This window comes from Epinephelus fuscoguttatus, linkage group LG16, assembly GCF_011397635.1.
Source record: "Epinephelus fuscoguttatus linkage group LG16, E.fuscoguttatus.final_Chr_v1".
NCBI classification, from domain to species: Eukaryota; Metazoa; Chordata; class Actinopteri; order Perciformes; family Serranidae; genus Epinephelus; species Epinephelus fuscoguttatus.
In genome coordinates this window covers 26580030-26596036 of record NC_064767.1, presented here as the reverse complement: position 1 = coordinate 26596036, position 16007 = coordinate 26580030, and the positions used below count along the sequence as shown (strand labels likewise).

Below are 16007 nucleotides of genomic sequence, written 5' to 3'. Positions count from 1 at the left end.
CAACTGAGCAACATTTTAACTGACTTTCCTGTTTCTTTTCACCCTTGTTTTGTCTTATCAATGGGTTGCTAGTGGTCATTTTCCCATCGCTTTTTGCAACATATGTTATCAACTGTGCCCCGTCTCTTCTCTTGCCATCTCTCTCTGCCCTCTAATCAGCTTCACTTTCTCTGAGTTGTAGCTCAACCCCAAAGCAGATGGTGTCCTGTTCTCTTTTCAGTCATTCAGAGTACTCTGTGTTTTCTCATCTTGTCAAGCATGGCCCAAGCCTGTGTAATGAGCTTGGGCCTTTTCAGCCTGTTTAGGGGACCCTGACCCAACTTAGAGCCGCCCCACTACAGCCACCACTGCAAGGTTACCCAAACCCGCAGGGGAGCTCAATGCTACTTAGTGTCCACAACCCCTCGGCCTTTTCTTCGGGAGAAGAAAGGCGGAATATTAATGAAGACTCTTGGCTTTTCAGGAGGATAGCAGTATAGAAGGGCGGACGCAGTGTTTATTGAGCAGGCTTGTTTTCGTCTCCCTAGCCTGCAGGTCACAGCTCAGTGCTCTTTAATTGGCTCAGATTGTCAGACAGTGTTCCATCTCATAGCAAAGAAAACTCCAGCTATCAAACACTGACCCCCCCCTTCATAAAATCCTTTTTTTCCTGTTTTGAGAGTGGCAGCTCATGCAGCTAAGCTATTTCCACAAGCCTGCACTACAAACTTAACATTAACATATGAAAATGGGCTGCTTTCCACATTTACCAGCTCATTAGTTCTTTTGGTCGGGCACTTGTTGAGTTCCACCCGCTCCTGTTTTGCTTGAGCACAGAGATGTCTTTAATTATCTTTGCAGAAGGCATATCAGCCCCAAAGCTATTAGTCCATGCAAAGTTCAATGAGGGGCTCTTTGATACTTGTTTAATATACATGGCCCAATGCAGACAAGGCCCACGTCCCACACAGACCACCCAGTTTACATGCTGAAATGAATTCTGCTCTCATCTCCTGAAAGCAATGGAGCTTCTCAATTGATACTGCTATTGACCTTGACATTTTCTGTTTTATTCTCTCAAGATGAAATGCTGTTGAGGAAGGAGCAGCCCTTCGCCTGTTTCATAAAAGCCGCAGAAACCAAAGACCTTTACCAGATACTTGATCAAATCAAGCAAAGTAGACACACTTGATGCAATCGGTGAAAGAGGTTCAGTCTAATTTTTTTCAGATGTTGTGCGTTTAATTTTAGGAATACTTCAGTGGCTCGTTAAGCAAAAGATATTGAGCAACTATTGGGAAGTTAAAGAATAATGGTTGTCAGCTGCTCCCAGACTGAGATTGTGATGGGTCGTTTTCATTGTTTGACTGGGGGCAGCTGGACACCTGTGTGAGCTGGCTGGGATCAAAGCTCCAGGACCTGTTCAGACACAGCAGACCAGCCCACCCCACCACGCCACGGTTTGGGGATCAAATGAACAGAAGAAATTCTCCTGGGGAACTGACACTGTAGGGCGCAGACACTTCTACACCTCCATCGATTTTTATTCTTTCACTGCTCAAGAAAAGAGGATTTGAATTAAAAGACAGTGAGATGTCCTGTGGCGGAGGGACAAAAGGAACCTCCTGTTCTGCCCAAGGCTCCTGTCTGGAACATTAAGCAGAGACGGTTTCCCATGCTGCCATGTGGGTGACCCACAGGGACTGCCTCCCCTGTGGGCTGACCGCGCTAGAATGACAAGAACATTAAAAGTGGTGTGGAGGCAGAACTGCTGCTGATCGTGACAAATGCTCTCCAAGGAAGAGAAATAATGAGAAAACAGACACAGAAGCTACAGTGACTCAAATGTGTATTTCATTTATTAACACAATACTTTTAAATCTTAACTTGCCATTGCTATCTAGTTGCAAATGCAATTTCTATCATGGTTGAATGTTGTGGTGCAGTACACCAATGCTGACCAACAAAACGCTAACTACCTCTTGTCTAATAAATGAATGGAAGGTGGGGGGATGTAATTTTCTGCTTGTCTGCATACGAGGGTGACTTATGCCCAACTCTCTTCCTTCCTTTCCCCACTCTGATGTGTGAAGATGTGAGCGCGCACACACACCGACACACACGTATGCTCATCCTCCCTCTTGAGCTTCTGATGGGTTTTCTCTCCAGGATGTTTTCACTAAACTTCTGAAAGGCTGAAGTGACAAGAAAAGTTAAAGAATGTAAAAGTTCACCAAATGTTTTCAGTGTTTTTAATCTCCTGTATGGCCTCTGTTCGCTTGTAAATGAATATGTCATGAGACTTCACATCATCACGATTATAATTCAATACTGTGCGAAAAATGCAGATCAGGTACCTTTTAAACCCTCATTACCAGGCGCCCTCACTGAAGATGTCTGTCTTCATGAAGAAATTTCATGCATGCTTAATCCAGGAGATATATACGGCCCTGTGATATCCGTGATATGGAAAACATAGATAGTATCTAATTTGGTAATAGAAATGGAATCAACTGTAAAACAAGGAATTTAATGGAATTCGCCAAAATGTTGATGCAGTCTGTAAAAAAATCAGGGTTTTCTCCACCATCATCGGCATTTTTTACACAAGTGAACAGAAAATAACCTATGCTGCTATGTTTTGGTGTCATTTACAAACATGTTGCTCCTGTCCTCTGCTCTCTGTGTTGGAGTTTCACCAAGGGCAGGGCTCAGTTCCTCCACACACACACACACACCGGGGCCAGTAAAATACAATCAGCCAGTTGATCAGGCCAGTGCTCAAAAGAAGTTTCTTAAAAACAAGTAGAGTTTGCTGTGCTCTGCCTGGCTGCAGACTTTTCCTTGGTCAGTGAAGCTAGGTCATCTCCTAGCATCTCCATTGTCAAACCAGCTGCTGCTAAAACTGGATTGCCCCCATATTCTGACTTTTATGGTAAATGCATCCAAACGGCCAAAGATGCTCGTGTGACTACGTCCGCTTTTTGAAATAAAGAGCATATAAAAAATACATGTATATGCAAATGAGATTAATTAGGCTAGATTCTATTTACAGGATGTGTAAAACATGTTACCTGCTTCCTTCTCCACTAATCTGTGAGGAAAATTATTTTATTCTTTGATGTTGGGTTGTTGAAAGAAAATTGTTGGACCCTGCAGTCATGTGGAAGAGGCCCTCTGAGACAAGTCATCCAAAAACTGAGGAATTCAACACTAACAGCTACATTTAGAGCAGAGCAATGTGACGCTTAGATGTGAAGCACTTTAATTTACAAAAGGATTGAATGTTTTGTTTTATGACTGTATTGAAGCACTTGCTTTGATTCAAAAAATAGTGCAATGTTGTGTTACATCACATTCCTGGATATTCATTAAATTTCTAACATTTTCTTATTGAACTGAAATTATTCATGAACAACATGAGCAGTCACAAAATGTGCTTGAATCTTAAAATATAAAATTCAGAAAATTTAAAATGGAAAACCCAGCATTTGGGGAAAAAAATATAAACGTATTTCAAGGGGCCATAGATATATAAACTGTTGTGTGAGAGATGGCTAGAGTGTTTTATGCCCTCTGTCAATAGACACCCACAATAATCTAGGCAGTATACAAATTGCATACTGGTAATTTACATACCAAAACTGAGAGTGGGAGACACTGTCAAGGACCCCTCAGGGTCCCAGCTTTAAGAACCACTGGTGTAAGCTGTCTAGTTTCCTGCTGAGGGAGTCAATTCGGTCGACTGTTTTTCTCTTTTCCTTATCAGCCCTCTGTGGACTGTGCCTCTCCTTCACCAGAACCTTGACAGAGGCCCGTTTTTCTCTCTACCCCCATCTTGTTTATGTGTTTACCACAGCAGACTCACATCCTCCCCTAAATGATAGCCCCTCGACTGTCAGCACACAGCAGTCAAATTAGAGAGCAGGACATACCCGCGTTGCTGTTCCCTCCGAGCCTCAGGCAGCCAGGGGAGACTGGGGCCACAATCAATTGAAATTCTAAGCTTTATGCTTTTGTCTTGATCAGTGCTGGATATTAGAGGAAGAGGATGCTATCCTAGTACCCAGACTGTGTTGTTTTTACCTGAGAGAGAGGAAGAAAGAAGCATCTGGAATGAGGCCAGTGCTTCAGTGAGCTCCTGCTGCTTCACACAGGCATGCTATGCTAGCTCATATGAAAATGCAGACATGATGGAGGCTGTGTTCCGACACGAGTCGCAGCATCAGGCACGTTCCACATGTCCCACCATCAGCTTTAATATCTGCACTGTGATCGTGTGGAATGCAGGCCATATCATTTCACGTGTATGCATAATTTATTACATTACTTGACGCCATACGCCTGACTCTTGAACATATGTGGTACATCGTGTGTAAACATGTTTCCTGTCAATTTATGCAATTACCGTGATGATTGGAATCTGTTGGTAAATCTGCTCCTTTGATTAATAATGAAGCAGAATATATTAAAGGATAATTCAGGGTTGGTTCTTGTTCTTAGGGTTTTGGCCAGTTCTATCAGTTATTGATAACGTTGTGCTCAGAGTAACTGCTGATACCTGGGAACACAGTGTCATTGCCACAACAGCAGGGGGAGAAACACAAATGTTCAGGGGGAGAGGAGATTGAAACCAAAAGTGAGTGTGCTTAAGGGCTGCAACAACTAATTGATTAAAATCAATAATAAATGAAGTTGGCACTGAATTTCATCATTGATTAGTGGGCTCTATGTTATAACTAGGGATGCACAATATAGATAATAATTTTTTTTTCAGCCAATACCAATAGTTACCTGCTTTGCACCGCTGGTACTGTTAAGACTGTTAATTATTTCACATTTGTATTTTAAAAAGAAGTGTATAACCTGTAGTTTATGCACACTTCAGGGTAAGAAAGGCTAAAATGCAGGGAGAAAATATGGATGACTTAATATTCCACAGCCCAGACCTAACCAGATCTAACTGACACCACTATTGTTAAAACAACAAAAACAAAGAACAGCTCTGACTCTTCAAATGTTCATTTATTTTTTCTAGTAAAGGATGTCAAAAAAACCTCTCAAACACACTTTGTTTTGTATTGAGCATTTTGCCAAAGAATTAAAATGAAATGCTTCGACATTATCTGTCAAAACAGGCTTGTTAACGGGTTATGCACAAATAAGTGACACCAAAGTAAAGTCCCTCCGCCTCCCTGTGTAGACACTCCAGACTACTGTGTGTGAGCTCTGTGCTGGGTGAGAGATAGTCCACACACACACACACACACACACACACACATACACACAATGACAGGGCTGTAGCATCACAAGGCTAGCATTACCTAACGGTTATTAATGGTTTTAACCACAGAACCGAGGCTGTTTTGGTGTGAGTTTGTTGCATAGGCGTCATTTAGGTATGGTGAGGTATGGCAGCTGCCATACCTTGGAATCGGGAGGAAAAAAGAGAGAGAGGTTCTGTAGTCATTACTCGAGGCACACTGGCTGGTTGTTTTCATTGTATTGCACTTAAATAGGTCAATAACATGCTCATCAGTGAATACGAGTGTTATTGAATCAGATTGTTCACCACTTCTCTCCTCCGCGAGTTTTGAGTTATGTGAGTTACCTTATATTTCCAAATAGTCGCCCGGTGGCAAATAGCCGCTGGGCACCTAATAGCCGCTGGGGGTTTGATCCCATTTTGCGTATTAAACACCGGTCCGATTAAATGCCTGGGTGATTATTTCCTCATTCATTGCCTCATGGCTGTCCCTCCTTGGGGGACTGTTTGCGCTTTTACGCACGGGTTGGTGATAAAGTGGTGCACATGACTCGTGCTACAGACTGACGGACGGACAAACAGACAGCCATGTATCTAAAACAGGTAATACATCTGGCTACATCTTTCCCACATCAAATATCCATGATCACCTACACCCGCGTGCGTAAAAGCGCACACAATTCCATGTCCTCTCACCGCGGGTGCTGTGATTTGATGGCCCGGTATTCATTGTAGCCCACTCTTATAAGACCCAATAATAATAATAATAATGATAATAATAATAAGTTACTGTGGACCTATATGCCATGCCTTTTAATGAAATTACCAGAAGAGTTTGGCGGCCTGTAACTGTTGGTTAAATGGCCCGTTCGGTTGGTATTCGGATAACTAGGACTTTACTGGTATAATGCAATAGCACCACCCAGCTGTGAAACCCGTGTACACATGTACACGAAAAAAATGACGCACTCTAAATGTTTAGAGATTTTTGTACACGAAAAATACGGTATCTATGTGTTGTAAAAGCACAAAGTTAAACACATGACTAATGATAATTAAACGTCTGCTTGCTGTCCGTGGTGCTGAAATATGCGCAAAATAGGTCCGATGTTTTCACTGCTCTCATCAAGTCGGGCATTACATGCAGACATGAGGTATTATGAATGTGAGAAACAGCTTCATGTCCTTTGAAACAGTTTTCAGTAGCATAGTATGTACTTCTGACAGGTCAAAGACCAAAGTGAAGTTTTATTTAAGTTCATATTTTTGAAACTCCATCATCAGTAGCTCTGTGACGTCATGTCATATTGCCATACCTTAGCTTTTGCTGAAACGACGCTCCTGGTCTGTTTGAAACATTTAAGGCTCTGTGTTGGATGTGTACAGCTGCTGCTGTGTTAGCTTGTGCTAACCGGGCAGACATTTAACTGCCCGTTCGCCAGGAGGATGGCGGCCCCTGAGATAGTTCTTCACGGCTGTGTCTGACAAGTTTGCTGATCTGGTGGGGAGTCGATCGGTGGGTGATCAGACCCTAAGTACAATTTTGTTGTCTACCTCTGCAACTGCAAGAGACGTCCACACTGGCAACGACATGTTTGTCTCTCTAGTGGGCGTGCTGTGTTTGTGCTTCCTCCCTTTTTGTGTATTTTGGGGGCTCACAAACCAAGTTTAAAGGTGTACCACCATACACTGTACCTGGGTGTGTAGATGCTGCCCTTGTTAAGTCAATGAAAGCAATTTGCCTTCGTATCATGGCCGCTATTTATCAGCTGCAATTTAATTATCGGAATAATACATAATAATATATATTGACTATTACCGGCTAATAATTTTATTTCAGCCAGATTTATATCATGCATCCCTAGCTTTAACATCTCCACCATGTCCAGCATGAGCGTGTCAAACTATCACGTTGCATCATGGACGCTTTACTGTACGTTCACACCAAATCTGTTAAATATGCACCTCTGTTACTTCATATAAACAAACAAGATAGATAGATAGATAGATAGATAGATAGATAGATAGATAGATAACCTTTATTTAAGTGTCACTCCACAACACACAATAAGAATACCAAGTACATAAGGGTACAGAAGAATTGCAAAAATATACATAAGCTACAGTATTCAGTACCCGTTAACCCCCCTCCCCCTTGATAAAAATTAAAAGATGTTGAGGACCACTCCAAAGGAGTCGTGAGACACATACTAAAAAGACAAACGTACACTATGGCACCATAAAACAAAAACACAAGAACCGTTTTGTTATGTACCAGAACTCATAAAAGACAATCTTCTGTTAAGAATGAGGTGGCAGGGTTGGGCACACACGTTAATGCAGTGTTTACCAGATAAAATTATACACATTTTATTTGTATCATCAAAATCATTAAAATTAACAAGATACTTGGAGAGGTTACGAAGTAGTTCTGAACTAATGTCTGCACTCTAAAAGAACATGGGCTTCTGATTCAATAGAACCATTATTGCATAAAGTACAGTAACGTCTATCAGCTGGAGTGTTTGTATATCTGCCAATTTCTATGGCTAAATGAATGTACTTATCAGCCCTGTACTTGAGATCAGACTGATGAGTGCCATCATAAGTTTGTACTTTTTAATTAGAAAACGAACCTTCTGTATTGTGATGTTTACTGAAAATGGCATACAATATAGCGAAGAGCAAGTAGGTTGTTATTATCAATGGTCAATACCAGAAACCTTCAGCTGTCTGGCGAGCTCCCTCTAGCCAGCTGCCACCTTATTTAGGTTTTTGTAGTGAAATGCGGAGGTATTTGTAGATAACTCCTTTTTTCAGTTGCACAAATCAGTCATTCTTTGTCCATTGCAGCACTTTCGAAGCGAGCGACATGAATAAACAGAAACACTGCGTCCGACGAAAGTTTAGCTAAGAGCTGTGTGGCCTTGCTCGCAGCCTATTAGGACATTCAAAAAGAAAAAAACTATTTTTGTCGCTGACGCTAGCACAGCATTGCATTCAGTTCAGACACAGTGTATATTTCGGTAGGAGAGACACTGGACACTTGTGGAGTTTTTGGAATATTTCATGCAATTAGAGACAGTCTAAAGTGAATTCTTTATTTCTCCACAGCAATATCTGATCATTTAGGCCTTATATTAGATACATTTCCTTTTTATTCTTAGGGCATGTCCGCATCCCCAGTGTCCATTTATTTAATTTCTTTTTTTTTTTTTTTTTTTTTTTTTGTTATTTTAGTGCCCTTATCTGTACTTACTTTTGGTGTAACGTAAATTTGTTTATTTTAATTTGCAAGCTGTTTGAAAAATGCCTCACAAGCTCACAAGAAGACGAAAAAAGTTTAGTTTTTTTCAATGAAATGCTGGAAATAATAAAACTTTTCTCTTTTATCCAATTGATAATCACTTAAAGTAATAATTGGTAGATAAATCAATGACCAACATAGTTGCAGCCCTCAAAAATAATCACAGAACACAGAAAACTCCAGTGCACAACTGAGGCAAGTATGGTAGATGTCTAAGCTGTCATCGATGTTGGGGTTCACTCTCAATTAGCTCGGTAAGTATAATTACCGATCAGAGCTAAAACTATGTGGAAAAAAATCCAAGTTGTCAATAATCTGAAATGTTTTTCAATAGTTTTGCTTTAAAAAAAGTATATATATTTCCCCCCTGGCGAGTTCTAAGCCTCAGATCAAAAAGTTAAATAAAAAATGAGGGTGAGATTGTGGTTGCTTCATCCTTCCTGCTTTTCAAGAGTCCCTTTGTCCCCATGGAGTCTCAGTAAGGATAAAGTTCGTACCAAAATGTTGCAACAGATTAAATCAGTTCTATGTAGAAGAAGCAGAGTAATGTATATTCTCCATACTTGGCAGCCAACACGTCCAAACTGCAAAGCAAATGTAGCATTATCCAGCTGAGAACCTCTGCAGTCCTACACATGTATCCAAACCTGCAATTGCAACAAAGGAGCCTGCATTTCTTTGAGGAATTAAATTACCTTGACCACAGACTTGTTAGTGTACATACAGAGCTCTGAACCACTTTGGACTCCACGCGTTCTATCACGCCTAAGCAGTTGTATTTGTTTACATCATCGCTGGACTGCCTGGGGAGAGCGGTTATTTTTATGATGTGCTTTGTTTGGATGATTGTTGTTGCAAAGGGGAAAGCAGCAAGATTTGCTCTGGGAGTGACGAAGAAGGAGTTGTGTGCCTACAGAGGTAACGGGGAGGATAGAGGGGGAGAGAGGATGTGCGCGGGGGAGGGTGAGGGGGCGTCTCACGCTGCCTTACAGGGATGGCAGTCTATAATTAATTTTGCATGCGTCTCTCTCCCTTCTCGCATTTGTTGTGTTCTTTTTTGAAGAATAACTCTTTAGGAAGGCACTGAATTTCCAGGCATGGGAGACTGTTAAACATCACGACAAATGTAAATGTGAGGCCATGAAGTTACTCTTGAATTCATGGACTGATTTTGGGATGATCTACTTTTCTGAGCGCAAGATAATTTGATAAAAACTACCATCAGTTAGAAAAAAGCAGAATAATTTTGCACAAATGATTATTTAGAACTGCTAATTCCTGAATCTTTCATCAACTGCATCACCATGCATGGATTGACAATCAAGATGAGTAACATGTCTGTATTTATATGTGCTCCTCATTGCAGATGTCTCTGAGATCAACAACACTGGCACCAGCAATGGGGGTGAGTAGAAATCATGTTTTTCCCCATGAACTATTCAGTCTGTGTGCTGTGACGCATCACTGAAATCCTGCCACTTAGCAGAAGCCTCCCGGCTGTCTGCTCTCCACACCCTTTCCTCCATTTCTTGCTTTCCTGCCTCTGCTACACATGAGTCAACATACCTGCCTACTTTCATAAAATATCACAGGGCATATTAGCGTCCTGGTTTTAAGTTGGATGCACATTTTAGTAGTAGAAGCTCAAATCAATGCTGTAATCTAGATTCTTGTTGACGCTACTATTGGAGCATTATATATTAGGTATAATTGATTTGTTCCATCCCCAATTATGACTGCCTTCCCTTTCCACTCACCTGCCGGTCAGCTTTCACGTTAGTAATTTGCTGTACCCATGAACACTTGCATCATAATCTATGTTTATTTTTATTTGTTTATTTTGTTGCTACAATGTAGAAAACCCACAAATTGCACCCAAAGTCCATACCATGGAGTCAAGCTTTGCATTATGCCCACTTGTTTACAATAACTTCGAGTAGAAACCCTCGCGTCATTTACATCAAATTGAACTGCAATGTGCAAACGCTGCCTCAGTTGGTTAGTTTTTAGCCACCTAAAAAGTCCAACCTAAAGAATATCATCATCAGTATAAGTGTACACTATATTTAGTGTATTTTTTACCACTGAACCAGTTACCTCAAAGCCACCAGCCACCATTTACAAAAGGGTAAATTTACTTTGCAGAACAAAGGGGTTGCTGGTGTACCACTGCCTTGATTAGTTAGTATGTAAGGTAAAAACGTCACAGTGATCTGGTCTATTGTTTATAATTTGGAGAGAATGTCAAAGGACAACCCTTTCACCTGTCTTTCTACTTTATCACCCGTGGCCGTGCAGTTCAAAGGAGGGGATTACCACATGCTGCGTGCATATTACAAATTTTGGAGGAGACCTGCAGTGTTGAGAAATGCCTTTGCAATTACTGCTACCTTTTATTAAATCACAGTCCACTTCGGTGTTGTGGTGCTGTAAGTTTTCACACCAGATGCAAACCGTACCCAAGTACACGCAAATCATACTCCATCATCTTTTCAAGTGGACCCTGGCACGGATTGACGAAAAGTGACTGAGTACGGTACACAGCATTCACACAGTGTATTTGAATCCGCACCCAGGTCCCTGATGTGAAAGCCTCCATAGATACTTACATCCAGTTCCATCCCGATGTCGAAAAGTTTGCTACATTATAACTTTAAATCTACTCAGCTTGATTCACGTGCTTTACCTTGTTTAGGTAAATTGATGCTTCTCTGCACAGGATGGGGGGCAACAGATTGCTGGATTATCAAATGCCTCTCCTCACATTTTCCCTCTCCATTCTTCTCATTTCTCTCCCCTGCTCTTATCTAGAGGAGATGAAAGATCCTGTCGAGAGCTCAGAAGAACGTGACTCCATTCTAACTGACAGCATTCAGTCCAAAGGTAAGGGCATGGGGGAAGCACTCACACTGACTCGCTCACATCTCCAACACAATTTCTATTTATACGCAGAATCGCAGGTTCTTATTAGTGGCCACAGCTGCCGAATTAAAATTCACTTCATCCGGAGAATCCTCAGCGCTGTGCAGCTGAGTGTTAGCCAGTTTCACCCTCCTTGTCTCCGTTTTTTTTTTCCCCACCGTCTGTCTCCATCTCCTTCTCTCAGTAGGGGCTGTATTGTAGGATATTTTGGTATAAACGTGTCAGCACGTCTTTGGAGATTGAGTGTGATGAATTGCCTGCAAACTCAACTATCAGACATTTAATAAATCAAGTGTGCAATGCATATTATTTTAACATGCGGCCAACACAGACTGTAGGAGCAATAATCATGCCAATAAATCATATTTGATAAGGATACCACACTGTTGTTATTCTCAGGTCTCTGTTGAGATTTAGGGTAATAAGATGGCATGTAATTTAAATGTACACATCTGTGGAGAGTGCTATGAATTTATATGTCTGCATTTGTTCTGTGTGTGTGGCTCTATAGAGTTGTTGAGCCAAAAAATGGGATTTAGATTTGGGCTTCGTAGTTTCCAGGTAAAAAAAAATATTCATTAAGCAACTGTTGTGAACAGATTGTCAGGGTTGAATAAATAGGACAGGCTAGCAGCATATGAAATAACTTGGCAGAGGCAAATGGGTTGGTGTAGAAAGGAAGGAGCTTAAACAATGCCAAACAAAGCGCCAGAGAAGAAAAAGCTTGTTGTCGAACAAGCGTGTGGATCAGGGTGGGATGGTGTATAAGGGAGCTGGGCAGGGCATAGCGTGCAGTTAAAATTAGCCATAGTACAGTATCAAAACACCTGACACTGGGCAGTCACAACAAACTGCCCTGTTTTCTGAACAGGAACAAAGATGGTAGGTTGTTTTATCGTTACTGAAGATTCACATCAGAACAGAGAAAATGGATGAGTCTCAGTGTCCAAATGTCTGTTTGTCCATCTGTCCGTCACACACAATTTCTGGAACATCACAGATCAAATTTTAGACAAAACTTTTGGTAATAACGCATGTCACTGCCCTTTATTGGCTTTATAGATAAATGCCACAAGTTCTGTCTCCTGTTAGTTATTTAAGAGGTACTTTAGTACTGGGTTACTGTCTGTTCACCAGTCCAAGATATCTTAATCTGGACTAACTATTTGTTCCCCAGAGAATGTCCTCTAATGATTTTGGGTGACCCAGTGACCTTTGGTGCTGCTATCAGTCAATCTTCTCCTTTGCCAACATTTTGGTTCATGTCACGACATCCTGAAAACCATCAAACATGCCCTGTGAATTTTCCTCTATTGTCAGCATCAAACCAATCTTGAACTAACGCCACCTCAGCCAAAAAAAGGACAATATTGAATATTTCCTGCTCTAAAAACAGCTTATGAAATATCATGACCAGAGACACACATCTAAGGGGACAAATCCTTTTTGATTTTAATGACACCATGGGCTTTTTCTAAATTAGGATCAACTTTACATTTAACTGTATTACTTGTAAGGATCTGAGAATAGCATGCTTGTCTATTACTAGCCTGGAGTGGCTACACATTTTCACAAATAAACACCTGTCTCAATTACAGGCCTGGTCTGGTTGCCAAGCAGTTCATTTTTTTAATAGAAGCTCTTCGGATGTATTAAACCAGGTTGTTGGCTACCTCAAATTATGTGTCATCTCCTTGATTATCCTGTAAGGTATTCATATTCCTTTTGTCCATACGGGTCCTCAGATCAAGAAGTGTTTTTCATAAAAATTAATCCAAGTTTTAAGTATTGTTTTAACAGGATAAAGTGGTGTTGTGTCAGTACACTAGGTGCCATAACCCTTGAGTGCCATAATTCACTCTCTCTCTGATGCGCAGTCTGTCAGAGCTAGGTCAAATTAATGATTCATAATTAGTGTTATCTGAAGCCTTATTATAAGTTATATTTATATGAGTTTAAATGAACAGTTTGATTATAATTCCCAATTTCTGCTGAGCAACAGTTTTGTGTGAAAGGAATTAAAGGCCTGTCCCAAATATAAGCCTCTTGATTTCAGCAAATACCAGCCTGGGCTTTAAATTGAAGTTTTACAGTATCCCAAAAATTACATTAAAGGGGAACTATTATGCTTATATAGTGTTACAATGGATGGTTTTTGTTTTTTTTTTTGGATTTGATTTATTCTTACACACACGCACACACACACACATACACACAGGTAAATCAACATACATGTCTTCATACAGGCATGAAGTTAAGAGCTCATATTAAACGTAACCAAAGTTCCAAATAATAAGCTACAGGGTAACACGAGGAATACATTGGACTTGATTGCGGATTTTGTAAATGTCAGTCCAATTTCAGATCTGCAATATGTCTGGTTGTGTTCAGAAGCTTTTGTTGCTGATTTTTCACGGTAAAAGGAGCCGCTATTCTCCATTGCAGTCATTTACCATCTGCAGTGACGGTGCAGAGATGCAGAGATATGGGAGAACCAGAAACATTGACCAGTCAGAGCACACTGGGCTTTTTCAGGAGAGGGGCTTAAAGAGACCAGCACTAAAACGACACATTTCAGAAAGAGGGTGAATACAGGTGTTCCAGCACAGATCTTTTTTTTTTTTTTTTGACCATTAAAGCATGTGAATATATTCTAGTAAAAGTAAAAGTATGAACCTGAAAATGAGCATAAGGTCCTCTTTATTTCCTCTGGTCTTTAAAATATTAGAAAACAGCCCAAACTTTAAGATGTTCACTCTGCCATTACATTTGACGAATAAAAGCAGCAAATCTTCACGGTTAAGAAGTTGAATCTAGGGAATAATTGGCCGTTTTACTTAACAAATTATTCAGAATTAATCCATGACTCTTGATAACTGCTTAATTGTTTCTGTTGATTTTGATGTTGATCATTTCAGCTCTATTTCCATTCGCCCCTTTTATTTTGTGGTGTGCAATTATCGTTTCACTCATGCAGAGATTGATTATAGAAGTCTCCAATCATCTCCTCTGCTGAAGTCAGACAAATTCATGACCAGTGATAGACAGTAATATTAAAAGACAGTATTGTGTGCTAAATGTAAAAACCAGAAATTCAGCCATGCAAAATCTAAGGTCGGACTCTGAACTTGTTTTCCATCTAGACACTGTTGAGAAGAAAGAATGACCAGCTGAGGGAAAGACAATCAACCTCATCTGACAGCCAGCAAAACTGTGCGAAGGCCAACCACACTGGTGTCAGACGGGCCCATGTCAGTATGGGCTCTGACACTGGCCCAGGACAACCAGTTACTCACAAGATGCTCACATTCCCAACTTTATTTAGCCTATTCCCTCTTTATTAAGAAACTACTCATCTCTGAAGTATGTATGTTCTGTATGTAAATGTATGTATGTGCAAAACCTTACTATAGGACTTGAACATATCAACCAGAAAAGATGAGCCATACCTCACTGTGTGTGTTAGAGTCATACATCATTTTTGCCAGCAGGGTGCGATGAGATAAACCAGGTTCAAGTCTCTTTATTTGATCTAATCCCACTGTGAGAGCATGGTGAAGCTGTCAGAGGACAACAGCCGCAGCTCCTACATGTTGACACTCCGGGCTGGGTGATGCTTAACATCAACCATCCTTTTGTTCTCACAGCGCCACAGTCATGGTGACATTCAACGATGGAGTACCTGACAACACCCTGCTTTTGTAAGCCTCAGTGGAGTGCAACACACTGACGCCTGCCATGTGTCCTCACACTCTTGCAGCTTGAGCTCCATTATTTAGTCAAATCAGCCAATACCCTTGATTTAGACCGCGGTCTGTAAGGCCCACGTACACTAAAGAGGATATGAGTGTCTTTTAACAAATCAATTAATTCTTGTCCCCATTTTTCTTTGCTGTTTCCAGTGCATGCCAGAAAATTGCTTTAAACGTCATCAACATAAACAAAATTACAGTCCTCTTTGCTTTCGCTTGTCTCCTTACCAGATTGTCTATAATTGTATTGAAGGAATCTGCCTTATTTCATATCAACCTACTAAATCACAATCACAGACCTAAGGAGGTGGTCCAAGTATGAATTCTTGGTTGTGTATTGCTTGCAGATGATTTGTAATTTTAAGTACATGATAACATCATGTAATGGCTAATACCTGTTGTTAATGGTTTCTTGTTTATTTCCTCGGTTGATTTTTTTAAAATTGGTTTTGGTTTCTTTTAAATGTTGGTATGATTCATGGGTTATTTTCAGTGGTGCCATACTAAAGATCAGATTAATTACAGTTCTATGAAATGATGCCTTCATACTTTGATGTTTGCTTTGCTAAACTATAACAGAAACAACTAATAAAATTTAAAGGTGGAAGCCATGTCTCAGCTTTTAATGTACCCCGACACGCGTCTTGTTTTCACTTCTGTCACGATGGTAGCTGATATTTTATTTATTTCCACTCACAGCTGGTACAGTTCATTTCCCATCGGTTCATACGTGTGAAATTGAGCAACCGTAACAGAGCGATCAGTCGTGTGTCTCTGGGTA

General features: G+C 40.6%; 1 protein-coding gene across 2 annotated transcripts in view; it reads left to right on the top strand.

Moving 5' to 3' along the window:
• Window positions 1-15291, top strand: part of macrod2 (mono-ADP ribosylhydrolase 2) — a 467780-nt gene extending 452489 nt beyond the window's left edge. For both annotated transcript variants that reach the window (XM_049600013.1, XM_049600012.1), the window contains exons 16-18: window positions 9919-9957; window positions 11364-11435; window positions 14618-15291. In XM_049600013.1, the coding sequence (XP_049455970.1) occupies window positions 9919-9957; window positions 11364-11435; window positions 14618-14640 (134 nt within the window). In that variant the 3' untranslated portion in view covers window positions 14641-15291. The remainder of the gene's footprint in view (window positions 1-9918; window positions 9958-11363; window positions 11436-14617) is intronic.
• Window positions 15292-16007: the final 716 nt, after the last annotated feature.